Below are 18,628 nucleotides of genomic sequence, written 5' to 3' on the forward strand. Positions count from 1 at the left end.
CATTTAAGTTAAAGGATTGTGTTCCCTCTATCTTGTTTAAGCAGAGCAGCGGCAGCAACCCAAATGAAGACAGGGCTTGGATGTGATGTCTCTTTACACCAGCTTAATGTACACGTCTGGTGTAGCCTTGATGGCAGTGGTATTTGCATACCAAAAGGAGCTGCACCTTTCCAGATGTTTCCTTGGAAATAAGTTTATGTACGTAATATTTATATTAGCATTTCTAATCCATCAGCTCATTGAAAAATATCATGGTGGTGTACAATAAAACTATTAAGCCATCATAAATTAATAAAATACAAAATATTGATCAAATTAATCACCTAAAATTGCTAGATTAAATAAACATTTTGAGCTGACAGTATAATATCAGATTTGTTGTTTCCTGGCTGATTTCAAAGGGGAACAGTGTTCCAAAGTACAGTGGTACCTCAGGTTAAATATGCTTCAGGTTACATACGCTTCAGGTTACACACTCCTCTAACCCCGAAATAGTGCTTCAGGTTATGAACTTTGCTTCAGGATGAGAACAGAAATTGGGCTCCGGCGACGCAGCAGCAGCAGGAGGCCCCATTAGCTAAAGTGGTGTAGGTTAAGAACAGTTTCAGGTTAAGATCAGACCTCCGGAATGAATTAAATACTTAACCTGAGGTACCACTGTATTGCTCTTATTATCACAAATGACTTTGTGTAAAGGACTTTTAACTAAGCAAATATGAAACATCAAATATAACCTTGCTAATGTCTCCTAGTTAACAGATCCTTGCTATTTAACTCTGGCCTAAGGATAATGATGTAGCATTTTGGGGAAAAGATACAGCCAAGTAACCCAGCACCGGAGGCCAAGATGGAGAAGATCTCCACAGCCACCATGTATTTCCCCTTGGTGCTCAGGTAAGAAGGCACAAAGGACAACCAAATACTGCAAAAGACTAGCATGCTGAATGTGATAAACTTGGCTTCATTGAAACTGTCTGGCAGCTTCCTGGCCTGGAAAGCCACAATGAAGCTAACTATGGCCAGGAACCACAGGTAACCCAGAACACAATAAAACATTGTGACTGATCCTTCATTGCATTCTACTATGATTTCTTTCACCACAGATTTCATGTTGAAATCTGGGAATGGAGGAGCAGTACAGAGCCATAGAACACAGATGCCAGTTTGAATAAAGAAGCAACTAAGTAGAATACGGTTGGCCAGCCTTTTCCCCACCCATTTCCTCATACTGGATCCTGGTTTAGTAGCCATGAAAGCCAGGACCACAGTTATGGTTTTTGATAATATGCATGAAACAGCCACTGAGTAAATTATGCCGAAAGCAGTTTGTCGTAAAGAACATGTCACTGCATGAGGTTTTCCAAGGAATAGCAAGGAGCAGAGGAAGCAAAGAAACAGGGAGATGAGCAGAACATAGGTGAGGTCACGATTGTTGGCTTTGACAATGGGTGTGTCCCTGTGCTTGATGAAAATTCCTAGCACCAAAGCTGTGATCAGAGAGAAAGTGAGTGCCAAGAAAACAAAAGTGATCCCCAATGGTTCTGAGAAAGTGAGGAAATTTAGAAACTTTGAAATACATTGATCTTGGTTCTTGTTTGGAAATTGATCTTCTAGGCACCTGAAACATTCATCAGTATCTGAGGGAAAAAAGATATATGCATTCTTGATTTTTTGCTATCAATTATTGTGACCTTATTCACTCTTGAAAATGAAGTAGATGCATCTATCTCCATTGTATGGCATTGTGTGTAAACACACTAATTACATTAGTAGAGCCTACTGGATTGGGGCAATAGCTACAACATCCCTGAAGTCCTCAGCCACCACATTCTCTGCCTCTCCTACCTTTTCCAGGTTCACCACCTTGACATCAAGGGAACAAACTTGTTCCCAGAGAGCATGGAGCTCATTGCACTTTAGTGTGACTTCAGTCCAAAGGGGAAATCATCATACATATGGCAGAGACTGCAAAACACGGGAAGCTCCCACAACTCTCCTAGGTTTCTGTTTGCATAATTGTATTTTCTTTGCTTGCCTAAGTAACTTTATTGAGTGTTAGGGATTTCACTGGGCAATGTAGGGTGCCCTGGCCTCTTTTCTGTTCTGCCAGACCTGTGGATCTGCTTAACTCACCTTGACACCTGGCACTGTGGCGCTTCATCAGATTAGGGATGATGCACAGGCTAGCTCAAATTTCTATATGCTTTTAAACTATTCTTCTTTGAAATACTGCCTTTGTGGAAACAAATATTTGAGCTGCTGAATGATGTGTAATGAAAATGATATAAGCAGTGACCATTTTGTGCGGTGGTTACATTCCTGTCACCTGCGCACGTTGATGCAGAGCTCATAAGCACGCATCACTCTGTCTGCCATTTTCTGGGTCCAAAAGGACCCATGTGTCAGTTATCACACATCAGCTGGATGCACCTAAAATTGTCACTGCCTGCATAAAAAGTGAAAACCTATGAAATACCATGGGCATTAATAAAATAAACCATGTAGTGGGAATTAATCAACCAACCCACCATTGCAACAGGCAAATGGTATGAAAATACTGAAGGCTAATATGGGTTGTCTACATCACCCATTGGCCACAGGATTGATTCACATGTGTCTCCTGACTCCAGAGAAAGTAGGAGTTGTTTGTGAATTCTCCATTTAGTGTTGAATCCTGAAACCAAGACCCAAGTTTTGGGGAAATACTCTTTGGTAGAGAACTCTACCAGAGATTTTACTTTTCAAAACATGCAGCAAATAACAAAGTCTAGAACAAAGATCTCCTTATAAAGGGGTCTGACTTGCCCCCCACATTGAGGGGGTGCAGCCACATTATGCACTAACTCTCAGAATTAGCATTTGAGTGGTGTGTTAGGAGTTGTATCTTGATGATTTGTCTTAACTGCTCTTCTGTGTAGGAGATGTGAACTGTTAAAGGGGGCAGAATGAAATAACTGAGTAATATTTTATCAGACTGTACATGATGTCGCCTACCCTTTTGGTTTGAAATCATCCCATCTGGACATGGAGTGCAATCATAGCAACAAAATGGCAATCCCTCCTTCTTTTTTCTGCTGTAGCCTGGATAGCAATGGTTGTTGCACAGAGCAAGGGGCTTCACCTGTTCATAAAAATGATAGATCATGTATTTCATTTTTCAGACTTGATTTAGGTTTGTTGAGTAGGGGCTCATTCACACTTACGTGTGTTCTACATTTCTAGGTACAGATCCTGGCTTTCCAGTTCTGTGTCCTTTTTTCTCTCTTTCCCCTGAGCATTTCCCTACAAACCCTGCTTTTTACTGCTGAATCAGAGCAAGCAGCAATCCACTCCATAGAACTGTTTGTGGAAGAGAGCAGATTGAAAAGCTACACTGTGTGGGGTTGGACTGTGCTATTGAATGATGCGCTTGGATGTTCAGTTTCTCTTTAATAAGACTAAAGAGAAAGCAAACTGGGCTCTCTACTTTTTAATTATAACACCAAGAAAGAAAAGGTTTTGAATAATATACACACACACACACTATTGCAGGAGGGAAACATTCTCAATAAAGTTTGAAATATTTATTGACTTTCAAAGTTAGCAGTAGATTATATCTTTGTGATTACTGATAATACACAACCTGCATAATTTGTAAATCATCTTCTCTTTGTGTCGAACCAATGAGAGATGGACAGTGAATTTCCAGCTGTGTCACAGCTGCAGAGGAGGAGAGTACCAGCTATCATGAAGGCTCATCTATTTTGGGTCCCCTAAAAAAAATGCTTAATCTGAAGCTAGTGGAACTGAGATAAGAAGCGAAAAGACTCATCAGAAAATTTGAAAGGAAGATTAAACCATCAGAAGAGGAACTCAAACTGAAACCTGACAAGTTCCTTTTGTTTCAATGCAGCTTATTCCTAAATATGTATAGGATCGTGACTTTACATCTCAAACTCTTTTAATTCAGTGACAGCAAATTTATAGGAATTCAGTTTCTTTACACTCTTGAAGGCTGACTCTATATGGGAATTATGCTTTGCACACTCATATAAGTATATGGTTCACTCCCACCTGATTAAAGGTGCTGTGCCATGTGATGGCCTCCTCCTTCATGGTAAACACTTCTCCAAGAGATGCCTGTGGATCCACCCTTCCTACTTTCACTTTGACAAAGGATTGGTTTGGGAAGGTAACCCAGTTTATTATATCAAATCCAGCTGCTAATTCACCATTTTTATCAAAGGACACAGTATCACCAGCAGTATTGTTAAATGAGATTCTCTTCAGTACAGAGTGAAGCTAGATTTGAAGAGACAGAGGTAGATTTAACAGAATGACAAAAGTGCATTTCCCCCCTTGCATGAGAGAGGGGAAAAACAGATAAGAGTTTAAGGAGAATGAAATTTAAACCTTAGTAATAAACATGCTTTGGTTTGTTAGGCTTATTTGACAACCTAATGTAATATTTTTCATATTTCATAAATATATCACTGTTATTCTAATATTTATTGCTGAGTTCATATATTTCCATAATTTCTGTACTTTGATTTAATTAACATTTCAAATTTGTTTTGCATTTGCTCTGACTCAGCTTCATTTTTGTTTACCACAACTAGCTCAGTGGAGCAAAACTTTCAACTGGTAATCCTCATGTGAAAGTACACATATTACAGGGATTGTTTGAAACTCAAATTAATTTCTGAGTGCATAGAAAGTAGAATGTGAAAATCTTCATTTGTAGCCTTCTGAGGTGCTTTCAGTGAGGGGGCAAAGCAATGTATGGAAGAGATAAAAGTTTTATAGACAGCTGAATGTGGCCTTATTCTGTTTTACTGATATTCTCCATGAACTGAGCATCATAACATATTACATTAGGCATGACAAGATTCTGGGTGTGAAATTTACCTGCCAAGGTTCCACATTTGGAGGATCCAAACTACTTCCATGTGCCATCACTCTGTGCTTTAGCCTAGATAAGTAAATTTTATGTAAAGAATGTGCTATGGCATAGACTGCATTATAAAGGCTGTAACTTTGGCCAGTCATGCTCATTTCAAAAAGAGCACTGGGGAGACTGTCCAGCTTCTCTTGGCCAGTGCAAATAGCCATCCTTTGCTTCTGCTCATTGGAATCAGAAAATAGGCAGTTGAATGCCTTTTGCCAGAAGAGCCTGAGAAAACCATCTCCTTTGGGATAGCTAGGATGAAGGGCCTGCAAGAATTGTGTAAAGCCTGGAACTTTGTTTGAGTGAATTGCAAAAGATAAGGCACCATTGAAGGCTTGTATATCAAACTCCCTTTGCATTGTTTCTAATGAGAAATCCCACTGGGCTGTCATGATCCATACTTTATGTATAGAAAATTTTGTAGTACCATCTAGGAATGAATATAAAAATGCCATCCATATCAGTGTTGTCATGGTCTGAGGTTCTGCACATACAACCAATACTTTAACTTTTGAGATGGTCCGGAAAAAGGATTTGGCCTGGATGAGTTCTAGTGAACTAAAATTGTCTATAGCTTGAGATATGGCTGGAGTTTTTTCATTGAAGGCAGTACAGATTCCATGCTGGAAAAGCATTGGTGTTAAAGTCAGCATGAAATTTTCACCATTGTCATTATCTGATGCAACAATCCCCACCCATGTCCACTGGAAATGTAGAAGAAGATGGACAACACCAACGTACTGATGGACTTCATTGGGGACAATCCGGTAGAAGGAAGGGAGCTGAGATTCATTACTCAAAACAGGAGCTAATATACAGTAGGCAACCTAAAAATGAAGAGGTCAGTTTCACCATAGTAGACAGATTTAATGCTAAATAGTAGACATAATACTAAATAGTAATTAATTAAAATATCTGCTGGCTAGCTGGAATACATAAGAATTCTTGAAGGAAAAAATAGATTTTTTTATATAGGAATAATTTGAAACACATATGACTAATTCATGTTTATCACGCTAGTTCTGATCATGGAGGCCACACACCCACACCCCACACCCACATGCTGTTGCTCTCTAATAACAACACTACTAGCAAAAATATGCAAAGTAGCCACATGTCAGAAATTGCTTAGAATGGGTCTGCATATTTAGCCCCAAAGTCTTATTTCTAGGAGGGCTCAAGACTTAGAAAAGAAAGAAAGGTCCGACTTTAGTCCTGGAGCATTTTCCAAGAGGCAGCACTGGAAGTTTTCATGGATTTGCAAGTTCTGGCAAAGCTCATGCAGCTTATCCACTTGATAAAGATTCATGTAATCAATATTTTCCCCATGCTGACACTTACCTTCACTTTTTCTCTCAGAAAAAAGGGAGAAAAAATTCTAAAGGTTATCCAGTAAGGAGATATATATATATATATATATATATATATATATATATATATATATATATATATATATATATATATATATATATATATACATACACACACACACACACACACACACACACACACACACAATATATATATATATATAAATCTATCAGAGTCAGGTGAGTTAAATAACCCATATGCTCACTCTACCTGAGGATTCTTGTAAAGGCCTAAGATACTAGCCATGTGAAGGGAGATTTCAGAGTCTAGTCCTCCAATAACAGCTATCATATTCTCATTATTGTCACATTTGAAGTTTGGGACAATCCTTTCCGCCATTGTCAAAAGTTTCATGGTGTTCTGATAAGTCATCCTTGCGTCTGTGTAGCTTTCATAGATGTGGAATCCCAGACTGACATTTGGTAGGATCTTGGGGTTCTCATTTATCTGCTTCACAGAAAATACCAAGGAGAGAACATGCTGGTGGTTCTTTGGTATTGCACTAAGGAAGAGGCAAAACATCTGAGTGATATTAAATCTTTCAAGATGAAAGAGTCAGTTCTTCCTTTCCAGCTTTTGAGGACACATGTAACTTTGTGTCTTGATTATTTTTCTTCCCACCTTTCTTCCAATGAGCCCAGCAATATTAAATCAAAGAAAGAAGTATGGAAATAAAACATATAACTTCTGTCACTTGCCTGCTTTTAAATAAAACCCATTACCACAATTCAGCCAAATCTAAGCCCATATCACTCATGTTGACTGACATAATAAACAATGGAGGCTCAGAAGAAAACTTTGGTGCAGTGTGAAAACATACATATATAGGAAGAAAGGGCACTCATAAGGATGGCTGAAGATGAAATAGGAAGGAAATTATAAAATACTTTGGCAAATATGTTTTGGAAGCATAGGAGACAGAAGAAAGAATTCACAAGAGGGAGAGGAAAATATGAAGATCATAAAGATGAAGGAAGCAAATATATTACTTCGAACATGCTTAAATGCAGCCTCAAAATATCATATGCAGACTGTTTCCTGAACAGGGTATTGCTTGAATTAAATTATTGCAGTGGATAAGTATGCTATAGAGGGCAACAGTGATTTTCTTACAGAAGTTGATCTACAAACTTTGTTTTAGGGTGGTCCCAGAAATATATTTCATCATTTACACAACCAAATTGAGAAGCAATCACTCCAATGATTAGTTCTCCTTTCTGATAATACTGGTATGGAAACTGGAAAGGATCACTTATGGGGCATACAACAGAATGTTTCTTGCAATCAGTTGGAGACAGTTGCAGCCACAAGAAGAGCAGGATAAGCAGCAAAAATGTATCTGCCATCTAGGGGCCAATTATGATGCTGAATATCTACTTTCTCTCTATCATCCAACATGAGTTGGTTTACAAGACTTTTCCTTCAACAGCTCAGGATTATTTTCATAAAGGGAAAGTGCCAAAAAATGACTCATGAAAGCCTGCATGTTCAGAGCTCCTCGTGAGTGGTCAGAGTGGCTGGGATTTATATTAAGTAAATTTTCAGACTAGGATATTAATTGTGTTTGTATCCTGAGATAATCCACATGGGATTTGACAAGATATTTGATGGAAAGCAAGTAATTTGAAATAATTACCAGGTTCAAAATCATCTCCTCAGAGCATTGTGTTGTGCAAGAGATCAAATTTAGCAGAAGTGGGAAAGAATGATACATGATTTTCTTTCATTGTAACTTGAGTGCCACTGTAGTCCTATATCCAGCAAAAGTTAAAGAAAAGCCTTTCTACCTGTACAGAGAGAAATCCACTGGGGAGATTAGGGCCTCCAGTACATGCACAGTGGCATAGATATCATAGAAATAGCATCGGCATTGTTTCGTTGATGGTGAGGTGCAAAATGAGGAATTCTCGGGGATCATGCATTCCCGCTATTATAAGCTTTCCTATTTTCCCCAAGACATTATCAGCAAGGGCATGAACCAAGTTTCTCTGCCATAGAATTTCTCTTCTGCCCTGTCATAGCATTGCTTTGTTGTCTAGACACCATTTTTAATTGTGGACTTGATGTGACTTTGTGAGATCTGTGGAACTGTAACATTCTCATCAGCTGGAATACACAGTGTGTGTGCATGTATGCGTGCAAATTTAAATTGAGCAGCTAATGTGCATAACAGCAACTGTGCACATTCACCAGTCTCATGGAGATTGTGTGCATAATCCATCTATGAAGAAAGAACTGTGTATGTTTCCAGGTTAACATACGTATTCCCCTGCAGGCCTTGGGGAATGTGCTCATCTTGACTGCATTTTGCACAATTTAAAAGCGTAAGCGTGATATTCAATAGGAATGTGTATCTCAAATTAATATATGCTTGAATCCAAGTTATGAGGCTTGCATGCAAGCTTCAGTAAACCCAGTGATATTTTCTGTATAAACATGCATAGGATTACCCTGTGATTAAATATGCAGAGGGGGGGGGCTTACCTGCACCCCCACAATATTCTATTCAAGTTGGCACCCTGTTTTAAACTATGCCATGCTATGTATCAATTAATTGTTTATGAAGACAAAAAGAGGCAACCATGGTGACAGCACTTCATTTGCTTTCAAATGTTTTATTCTGCTTTTATTTCTGTTGGGAACCTCCCAGAGTGGCTGGGGAAACCAGATGGGTGGGGTATAAATAAAGTATTATTATTATTATTATTATTATTATTATTATTATTATTATTATTATTATATTTTTGATTGAGAAAAATATACAGTGGTACCTTGGGTTAAGTACTTAATTCATTCTGGAGATTCGTACTTAACCTGAAACTGTTCTTAACCTGAAGCACCACTTTAGCTAATGGGGCCTCCTGCTGCCGCCATGCCGCCGGAGCCCGATTTCTGTTCTTATCCTGAAGCAAAGTTCTTAATCTGAAGCACTATTTCTGTGTTAGTGGAATGTGTAACCTGAAGGAAATGTAACCTGAAGCATATGTAACCTGAGGTACCACTGTATAGTTATTTTTAGTCATATCTTTCAATTTGTGTCTTTTATTGTTGTTGATCACAAGCTACCATTGTGCACTCACATCTCTTAAGACTGCAGTGGTGCAGCTAGGGTGTGTCTTGCTGCAAGTGGAATTCTTGATCTGGACCTTGTAGAGTGTATACAACCTGAGCCTATAGCCTCTTTCAGCTCAACTCTCACACAGCTTATCCTGGCTTTTGTCCTTTAAACTACCAGCCAGGTGAGGGGAAAAGGTCCATGTATTGGCAGACAGTATCTTTTTTAGTTACACTAATGAAAGTACTTAAGTGGCAAGCTCATTATTTTGTACTTGCCTAGTGAACAATATATTCCTCCATCAACCTTTATACTTAACTGGGTACAGGACACCAAGTAATTGAAGAGACTCATAGTATCATGCAGATTGACACCCACCCAACCTGTAACATTATACAAATAAGCACACACATACATAAATACATAGTTATAGGTGAAAACACAATTTCACAAATAATGTGACACTTGTTCAATTTTAAAGGTAAAGGGACCCCTAACTGTTAGGTCCAGTCACGGACGACTCTGGGGTTGCGTCGCTCATCTCGTTTTACTGGCCGAGGGAGCCGGTGTTTGTTCGCAAAAAGCTTCCGGATCAAGTGGCCAGTATGACTAAGCTGCTTCTGGCAAACCAGAGCAGCTCACGGAAACGTTGTTTACCTTACCGCCAGAGGGGTACCTATTTATCTACTTGCACTTTGACATGCTTTCGAACAGCTAAGTTGAATAGTAATAGACAGATCACTATAACCATTCTTTATTTCCCCCTCCTTATTAAATGCTCCCTATTGTTTAGTTCAGGTCTCAGAATAATGATGTAGCATTTGGGGAAGAAAATAGAACTCAGTAATCCAGCACCAGAGCACAAAATAGAGAAGATCTCCACAGCCACCATGTATTTTCCTTTAGTGCTAAGATAAGTTGGAACAAAAGACAGCCAAACAGTACAAAAGACCAGCATGCTGAAAGTGATAAATTTGGCTTCATTGAAACTGTCGGGTAACTTTCTGGCAAAGAAAGCCACAGTGAAGCTGACAATTGCCAGAAAGCCTGTGTAGCCCAAGACACAGTAAAACATGGCAGCTGAACCATCATTACATAGCACTATGATTTCCCCATTTACAGAGCTCATGTCTGTATCTGGGAATGGAGGAGAAGAAATCAGCCAAACCATGCAAATGACTATTTGAATAAATGAACCAGAAAGGACAATTGAATCTGCCAGTCTTTTCCCTACCCATTTTCTTATTCCAGATCCTGGTTGTGTAGCCATGAATGCTAGAACCACAGTGATGGTTTTTGCCAACACACAGGAAAGGGAGGTTGAGAAGACAACACCAAAAGCCATTTGTCGGAGAAGGCAGGTCAGCTGTGCAGGCTGCCCAATGAACAGCAAGGCACAGAGGAAGCAAAGTAGAAGTGAGCAGAGGAGGATATAGGTGAGAGTATGGTTGTTGGCTTTGACAATTGGAGTGTCCTGGTGCTGCCAAAAGGCTCCAAGGATTAAAGCTGTGATCACAGAGAAGTAAATGGCCAACACAGTAAGCAAGATTCCTAAAGGTTCTTTATAAGAGAGGTAGCTTAGAATTCGAGGAATGCATTGGTTTTGACCTTTGTTGGGATATTGGTTTGCTGGACATTTCATGCAGGCATCCATGTCTGAAATAAAAGAAAGAGCTGTTTAAGGTTTCCACAATTTTAATACATCATCTAATAAAAGGAATCCCATACTGTCATAATCTGAAACAAGTACTGTTGAATTGCCACCTGCTCCAATATAGGGATTGGTGAATACCTCACTGCATTCCCACAGCAATTAGTTAAGGCCAGGTTTTCTTAATTGTTCCATTACTTTCCAACCTCTGTTCTGCTCCCCCCTCCAACACTGCTACTGCTGTTACTACTGCTGCTAATAATAATAATAATAACCTATAACACTGTACGGTCTTCTCAAAGTTGAGGAAATGGAGGGAGAAGGATGAATGTAAAGGTAAACTGGAGAATTATATGCATTCAATTAATTGAAACATAGAAACTTGGACAACCTATATTCCTTTACTTATCATACCCTTCTGGCCAGATATCATTCCTTCTGGACATGGAGCACAATCATAACAACAATATTTTTCTCCTTCCTTCTTTTTCCAAATGAAGCCAGGATAGCAATTGTCATTGCACACCGAAAGGGGCAGCACCTGATCACAAACACGGAAAGCAGATTAGTATTTTAAAAAAATGGTTTGCAAGAGAGCAGCTCTTGACATTGTATGATAAAATCACTGAGCTTATTGGGTGTTCCTCGTTTGAAACAGACTAAGCATTTTCATGAATTATTGTTTTAACATGGTTTATAGAAAAACATTGTTCAATGGGGCTGAATAATGTTGTCACTTTGCAAATGGGATCCTCTTTAACAAGGGTCCTGGTTGCGCACGAGCCTGAGACAACCCCCACCAGTTTGAATGTGCTGGGTGTGGCCCAGGCCTTGTCTGTATGGCCCCACAATCACACCAGGCCTGTTTGAGCCAATCAGTGCAGGTAGCGTGATTGGTGGGGGCCTATAAAAGCGGCAGCTCGATGTGGTTCAGGCACTTGCTTTGCGCTGCCAAACACCTGCCCACCCATCCCTATTTGTAGGTGTTGCTGCTTTGGCCTTGCTTCGGATATTGGTTGGTCACCTGTTTTGGATCAGGGGCCGGGTAGGAATGTTTCCTTTTGGCAAATTGGCACTGGCCACTTGGTTTTTGCCTACCCCCTTAGCAATCGTCACAACTTTGTAAGGCTTGGTGGTTAGGCAGTGGCTTAAGGAAGTGTGTGGGAAGGGAAGTGCAGCCATCACCGGTAAAGGAATCTGGGGGGCCTGGATCTGGTCCAAAGTCCGCTTGAGGGGCTAGGGCCATGCCAGGACCACAGGAACCCAGGGGTGAGCTTTGGTTGATCTTCATCGATGTTGCTCCCTCGTTTGGTTCCTCGTTATAGTCTGTTGCCAATGCCTAAGCCAACACCACTCACTTTGCTGTAATCAATAAAGTTGTGGCCTAAATTTTGCCCATTAACTTAAACCAAAATTACATGTCAGTGTGAAGTTATTTACTTGGGGAAGGGCTTGGGGGCCTTGGGGTGCAACCAGTCTGATATTTTTTGAAGGAGATGCTGTGCATATAGCTTTGAGGAGATATCTAACAAACTAACTGGCCAAAGGTTGTTGTGGATTCTTCCTGTCCCTTTTCTTATAACTTGAGAAAATGATACTCATTTTCTAACCAGAGGGCATTTTGCCAGTTTTGTTTATGGTGGTAAATGAGCCCATCAGGATAAGTATCCACTCTTCCATGTATTCCCTATAGGACTTAGGAGGAAGCATATCTTCTCCAGAAAATTCATTTTATTTCAGGCATGAAATAATGGCCTTTATCTTATTACAGGAGACTGGTTGGCATTCAGATGGGGTTTGAGAATTCCTTACACACTACAGGTGCAGTGTTTGCCCAGAATGCTCACCAAATATACAGGATAAATATTTAACCCGATCAGGCACAGAAATAATGGCTTACTGTGATGTTCTCATTTCATTTAAACCCCAGTCCACCAGTTTCCTTAATTTGTATTTCTCTGTTCCATTACTGTTACTCCCAATTTCTGCCACTGTGTCTGCATGTATTCAGCTTTCTTGTTTCTGAGCAGATCCTTGTATTCCAGTCTACATTTGATCATATTTTCAATGGATTCTCTGATGGAATCTCTAATGGAATCTGCCTTAGTCAGAACTTTATTGCTTATTAATAATAAACTTTATAAGTTTATTGGAGCACATATGGATATTGTTAGGATAGGTGACAAAGGCTGGAGTTATGGTTCAAGAACTTCCTGCTCCTTCCTCTCAAATTGGCTTTCCCAGACTATAATTCCCATTCTCTAGTAAGAATAGGAAATGGATCTCTAACCTTCCATTGGATCTGTGGGTTATTTGGACAACTTTCATATTTTGAATAACAGCTCTACATCAGCAAACATATAAATCAGAGATCAATATTTATCCCAAGCACCAGATTCCTGAAAAGTTAATTCAATACTGTCTCTCTTGTCGAAGTTAATGATTGCAATTATTTGAAAATCTGAAGCTATGTCTCACCTGGTTAAAGCTTCTATGCCACTCAATTAGATCATCATTAATGGTTAGTTGTTTACATGGAGGAGCCTGAGGTTCCAGTCTTCCAACCTTCACTCTAACAAAAGAGTTGTTTGAGAAAGTCACCCAGTTTGTAAGATCAAATCCTGCGACTAATTCTTGATTTTCATCAAACCTCACATTGTCTCCAGCACTGTTGTTGAACAAGATGTTCTTTAGTGAGTGATGAAACTAGAGTGAAAAGTAAATGAAACAGAGGGGAAAGAAAGGTGAAAATCTCCCTCCACAGATGCAGGGAGCAGAATTTATTTTAAATTTGCATCTTTTGCTAGCCCATTTTTTAAACAGTGTTGAAATATTATTACCATCCACAGCCAAGTCGTAAGAAATCCCACTCTTCCTCGTTCTTGAAATCTCCTGTGTCCAAACTTGGATTTGTATATGGCATGTAATGCATGTCCCACAGCATATACAGCATTGTAAATATTGTAGCTATGGCCAACCATTTTCATTTCAAAAAAAGTATGTGGAAGGCTGTCCAACTTCTCCTCAGCAGTGCAGAATTTAGTGTTCCCCACATTCACATTAGAATTTTTCAATGAACAGAGAAATGCTTGCTCCCAGAAATTTTGAATGAAACCATCTCTGATTGTCCAGGAAGGCTTTATGCTGTGAACAAATTTCTGGAATCCAAGTGGCTCATTTGAGTTAACTGTGAAAGTTAAGGCACCATGGAAATGCTGGATGTCCCACAATTGTTGAACAGACAGTGATTCAAAATCCCATTGCGATGTTGAAATCCACACTTTACCCACAGGTGGCAATGAGAAAAAGGGTACATAAAACAGCAGCATTCTTAGATCCTGCCAGGATGGAGGCTCTCCATATACAAAACATGCATTGGCTTTTCTTTCCATGAGAACTCGATAGTTATCTACCTGATCTATCATAAAGTCTAAATACTCATCCACATAACTTCGGTTTGGTAGTCTGATTATGAATGCATAACAGATGCTATTTTGGGTAAGCAATGGCATTATGGCCTTCAAAAATCTGTCTCCATATTCATCATCCACAGCCAGGAGCCCAACCCACACCCACCCAAAATGATGAAGTAATTGGAGTACTCCTCTGAATTGATAATCTTCATTGGGGACCATCTGATACAAAAATGGGAATGCTGTTTTGTCACCATGTGCAGGGGAAAATGATCCATAAGTGAGCTGAAATAAAATGGAGCACTATGTAGTCTGCCTCTGTATTGGAACGGTCTTTAAGAGATTTTTTTGTTTAGTTTTATCACTTATCATTTGTTTTTTGCCACTTTGAGAGGAATGGTGGTGTATTTAATTATGATGATAAGATAAGATAAGACATAAGAAAAGATAAGATAAGATAAAAGATAAGACAAAATATAAGACAAGACAATATAATCTGTGCATTATAAAATGTCAGCATTAAAATATGGAAGCGAAATGGTATATGTGTTGTGACTTATGCTATTTTATGTGTGATGTGAAAAATGAAAATAATAAACCTGTTTTATAAAAATAAAATAAAATTATGTGTCTTGGAGTTTTCATATATTTATGACAATGGCCTACCTGTGGAATCTTGTAAATGGCAACAATGTTGGCCATAATGGCAGAAGCTTCAGTTACATATCCTCCAATGACAGCTATTAATTCTTTCTGAGAATCACAGATGAAGTTGGGGACAAACCTTTGTTGTGCACAAAGCAGGTTCAGGGTGGCCTTATAGGTCATCTTTGCAATGTAATAGCCATTGATAATGTGGAAGCCTAGAGTTATGTTTGGCAAGAGTTTGGGATTCTTATTGATCTCCTTTACAGCAAATGCTAAGGCCAGAATGTGCTGATACATCTTTGGCATGGAGCTGCAATGAGAAATGGTACCTTAAGAAAACAAGGGAACGTGCCTCTTTGCTCATTGTCATCATCCATCTACATACATTTAAAGTGGAGGTTCAACATAAATCATGCAGGATCATAGACTGAAAATAATGTAAGTGATAGTGGGCTATCAGGTTCTCCTGGACTATATGAATAACAGAGAGAGAAAGATAATACTTCTAAGATAAAAAACTGAACATTTCTAAGATATACCCTCCTCCAGAGAATGCTCAAAATGCTCAAACCATTTGTGGTCATTGCTCTGCTCAATAAACTGTATTTTGCACCCACTAAAGTCATTGTAGGGACGCGGATGGCGCTGTGGGTAAAAGCCTCAGCGCCTAGGGCTTGCCGATCGAAAGTTCGGCGGTTCAAATCCCCGCGGCGGGGTGCGCTCCCGTTGCTCGGTCCCAGCGCCTGCCAACCTAGCAGTTCGAAAGCACCCTCGGGTGCAAGTAGATAAATAGGGACCGCTTTCTAGCGGGAAGGTAAACGGCGTTTCCGTGTGCAGCTCTGGCTCGCCAGAGCAGCGATGTCACGCTGGCCACGTGACCTGGAAGTGTCTTCGGACAGCGCTGGCCCCTGGCCTCTTGAGTGAGATGGGCGCACAACCCCAGAGTCTGGCAAGACTGGCCCGAACGGGCAGGGGTACCTTTACCTTTTTTAAAGTCATTGTATATGGGAGCAGGAATTATGCAATGCAAAACGGATATGTCATTTGCCTTTTAAAAATTCTAATATGTAACACAGCTGTCCCCATTGTTAGCTCACAAGATATTATTAGACTACAATTCTCACAAACCCTGAGCATTAGCCATGGTTTCAGGGAATGATGATTGTAGAAGTTTACCACATCTGGGACCCCAAGGTCACAAATGGCTGTCTAAATAGACGGGCAAGGGAACATGAGACTCTGTTTCTATTTATTATTTTTGCTGTTTGACACTATGCACACTTGATGCCTATCACTGAAAATGTTCCTACCGTTCAATAAATCTACAGTAAAATAAATAAACATCAAACTAGTGTGAAGTGGCTTCATCTGCTGACCTCAGAACTCCATGAATGTGCTTCGAAAATACCTTTATAGTCTGGGAGTGAAAATCAGAATTATTGCATCAATATATGGAGTGTCCTGGTGCTGAACTTGATATACACAGGATGTATAAGTAATATACATCTAATATCTCATACTGAAAAGTAAACCTTGTTACTTGAGAAATCTATTGGTGAATTTTCTACTCCCAGTTCTAATACTTATTTTAGGAATGTAGAGAAGAAAGAAGTCCTTACACGGGTTCATCAATCAATGCTTGTGTAGGCTGCTCTATGAAAGTGGGGCTGTCATGGAAGTAAAAAACCTGAGAGGCAATTGCCCCAATGATCACGTTGCCTGGCTGATAAAACTGATGTGGTAAAGGAAGCGGATCATCATAAATAGTGCAGTTAACAAAATGTTTCCTGCATGTAATCTGAGGCAGCAGTGTGAGCAGCAACACAGTTCCAACCAGTATCCGAATGTTGAAGGTAGTCATCAAGATTCAGATCCTCTTGTTTATGTCCTCACAATTGTCATCAGTTTTGAGTTAGCCTTAGGAGAATGGCCTGTGGTGCTGTTGGAACACTAATATGCAGCTTGCTTGATAAAGATATATCTGCACCAGTGCCCCTGTTTTAGTCACACTTTAAAAGTTTACTTTTGTTGCAACGTGTCTGAACAACATAAAGCTTCTGGTATGTTCTTTTCCAATCTATATAACTTCATATTCCAGTGCCTTCCATTTCAAGGTGAATCAGGTATTTATTTATCTGGTATTAAAGACAGATGTTCATCTACAGATATCGACACCTTTACCTCCACATGGTGGGATGGAAGAAGGAAGAAAGGATGGGGAAAGTGTTCAGAGTTCTCTCTTGACTTTTCCTTTCTCTCTGGAAAAAGAAGAAGCCTATGATGTTGAAAGAAGCAAGAGCCTGGCATATCTGAGTTTCATTATGAAATATTTAACTAAGATGGATTTTGCAGTAGCAGCCCCTTCTTCCCGCTCTCTCTTTCTTCCCTCCCTCCCTCTCTCTCTCTCTCTCTCAATCTGTGCACAATCCACTGCCTCCTTTATGAGGTACATCTTTTCACTCCGCACACTAATAAATCTAAAAACCGTGGTGAACTGAAGTGCATGGGTGTTGAAATATACATATTTTTACTCTATAGAAGGTTGTGAAATTAACTGGAGATAATATACTCCCATATGAAATGCTGACAAAGACTTGCCTATTTCTTGATTCAATTCTGAACTGTATATGGAGTTTATATAATATATTCCAAACAATTGTTATTGTTAATCTTGTCAGAGCTCCCTGGAAATGCATTGAGGGGAAGGAAGGAAGCATGTAATTTTGAGAATGGCAGTTGTAATACAATAAATACATACCTCTGTTTCTTGTTCTTGGCAGCCGGCAGCCATAGTAAATTGACTGCATATACAAAAGATGTGTTTGGGGGAGTGCTGTGAAATAATAAGCAGTGCCTTTTAATATATGAAATTAAGTCAATTCCAGTGGGTTTTTTCTCTCTCCATACAGTTTCATTCCTTAAACAAATTCGAGACCAGGATTTTCTTCTCAGTGGCTATGAACTGGCTATTTGCTCCTGGCTTATTGTTTGGAGTGGCTGATTAAAATTATATTGGCAATTTGAATTTTTTTTATAAGTTTTATTTATATTTGTTTGTTTGTTTATTATATAGGGTTGATAGGTCTTCCAGAAAAGAATTGCTACCATGGGAGCATCACAATCACAGGGGAAGAAACTTCGGCAGCAATATGTTTGTGTATGAAATAAAAGATTGTTATTCAGGTACTCAGGTACCCATGTCCTAAGCTATGACTTGGCCACAGTTACCCATGTAGTGGTTCAGTCACATTTTGAACTATTATAATATGTTGCACATAGGGCTGCCTTTAAACTGTTTCAGAAACAACAGTTAGTTCTATCTAACATCAATCTACCGACTATCAGTAAAAGACATGGAAACCACAACAAAAATAGAAAAATGAAGATGCACCAACTCTTATACAATGCAAATGATATTTTAATAGACCTATGAAAATAAAATCAAAAATAAGTATTCATTGGGTCAACAAATATTTGAATTGTGCACCACAGTAAGCAAAATGAACAGGTGGGACATGCCACTTGATTTCAGCCATACTTCTTCACTTCTTTCAGATATGATG

General features: G+C 39.3%; 1 protein-coding gene across 1 annotated transcript; it reads right to left on the reverse strand.

Moving 5' to 3' along the window:
• Positions 1–738: 738 nt before the first annotated feature.
• Positions 739–17,856, reverse strand: LOC309354760 (vomeronasal type-2 receptor 26-like; the record flags this gene model as incomplete). The annotated part of the gene is made up of 10 exons (XM_081885031.1): positions 739–1,637; positions 2,995–3,121; positions 4,054–4,281; positions 4,888–5,754; positions 6,509–6,800; positions 7,412–7,536; positions 13,483–13,710; positions 15,084–15,375; positions 16,685–16,797; positions 17,824–17,856. 10 exons carry the CDS (start codon positions 17,854–17,856, stop codon positions 739–741), a joined length of 3,204 nt encoding a protein of 1,067 aa, XP_081741157.1.
• Positions 17,857–18,628: the final 772 nt, after the last annotated feature.

Source organism: Podarcis melisellensis (assembly GCF_964234715.1).
Source record: "Podarcis melisellensis genome assembly, chromosome: 13".
Lineage (NCBI taxonomy): Eukaryota > Metazoa > Chordata > Lepidosauria > Squamata > Lacertidae > Podarcis > Podarcis melisellensis.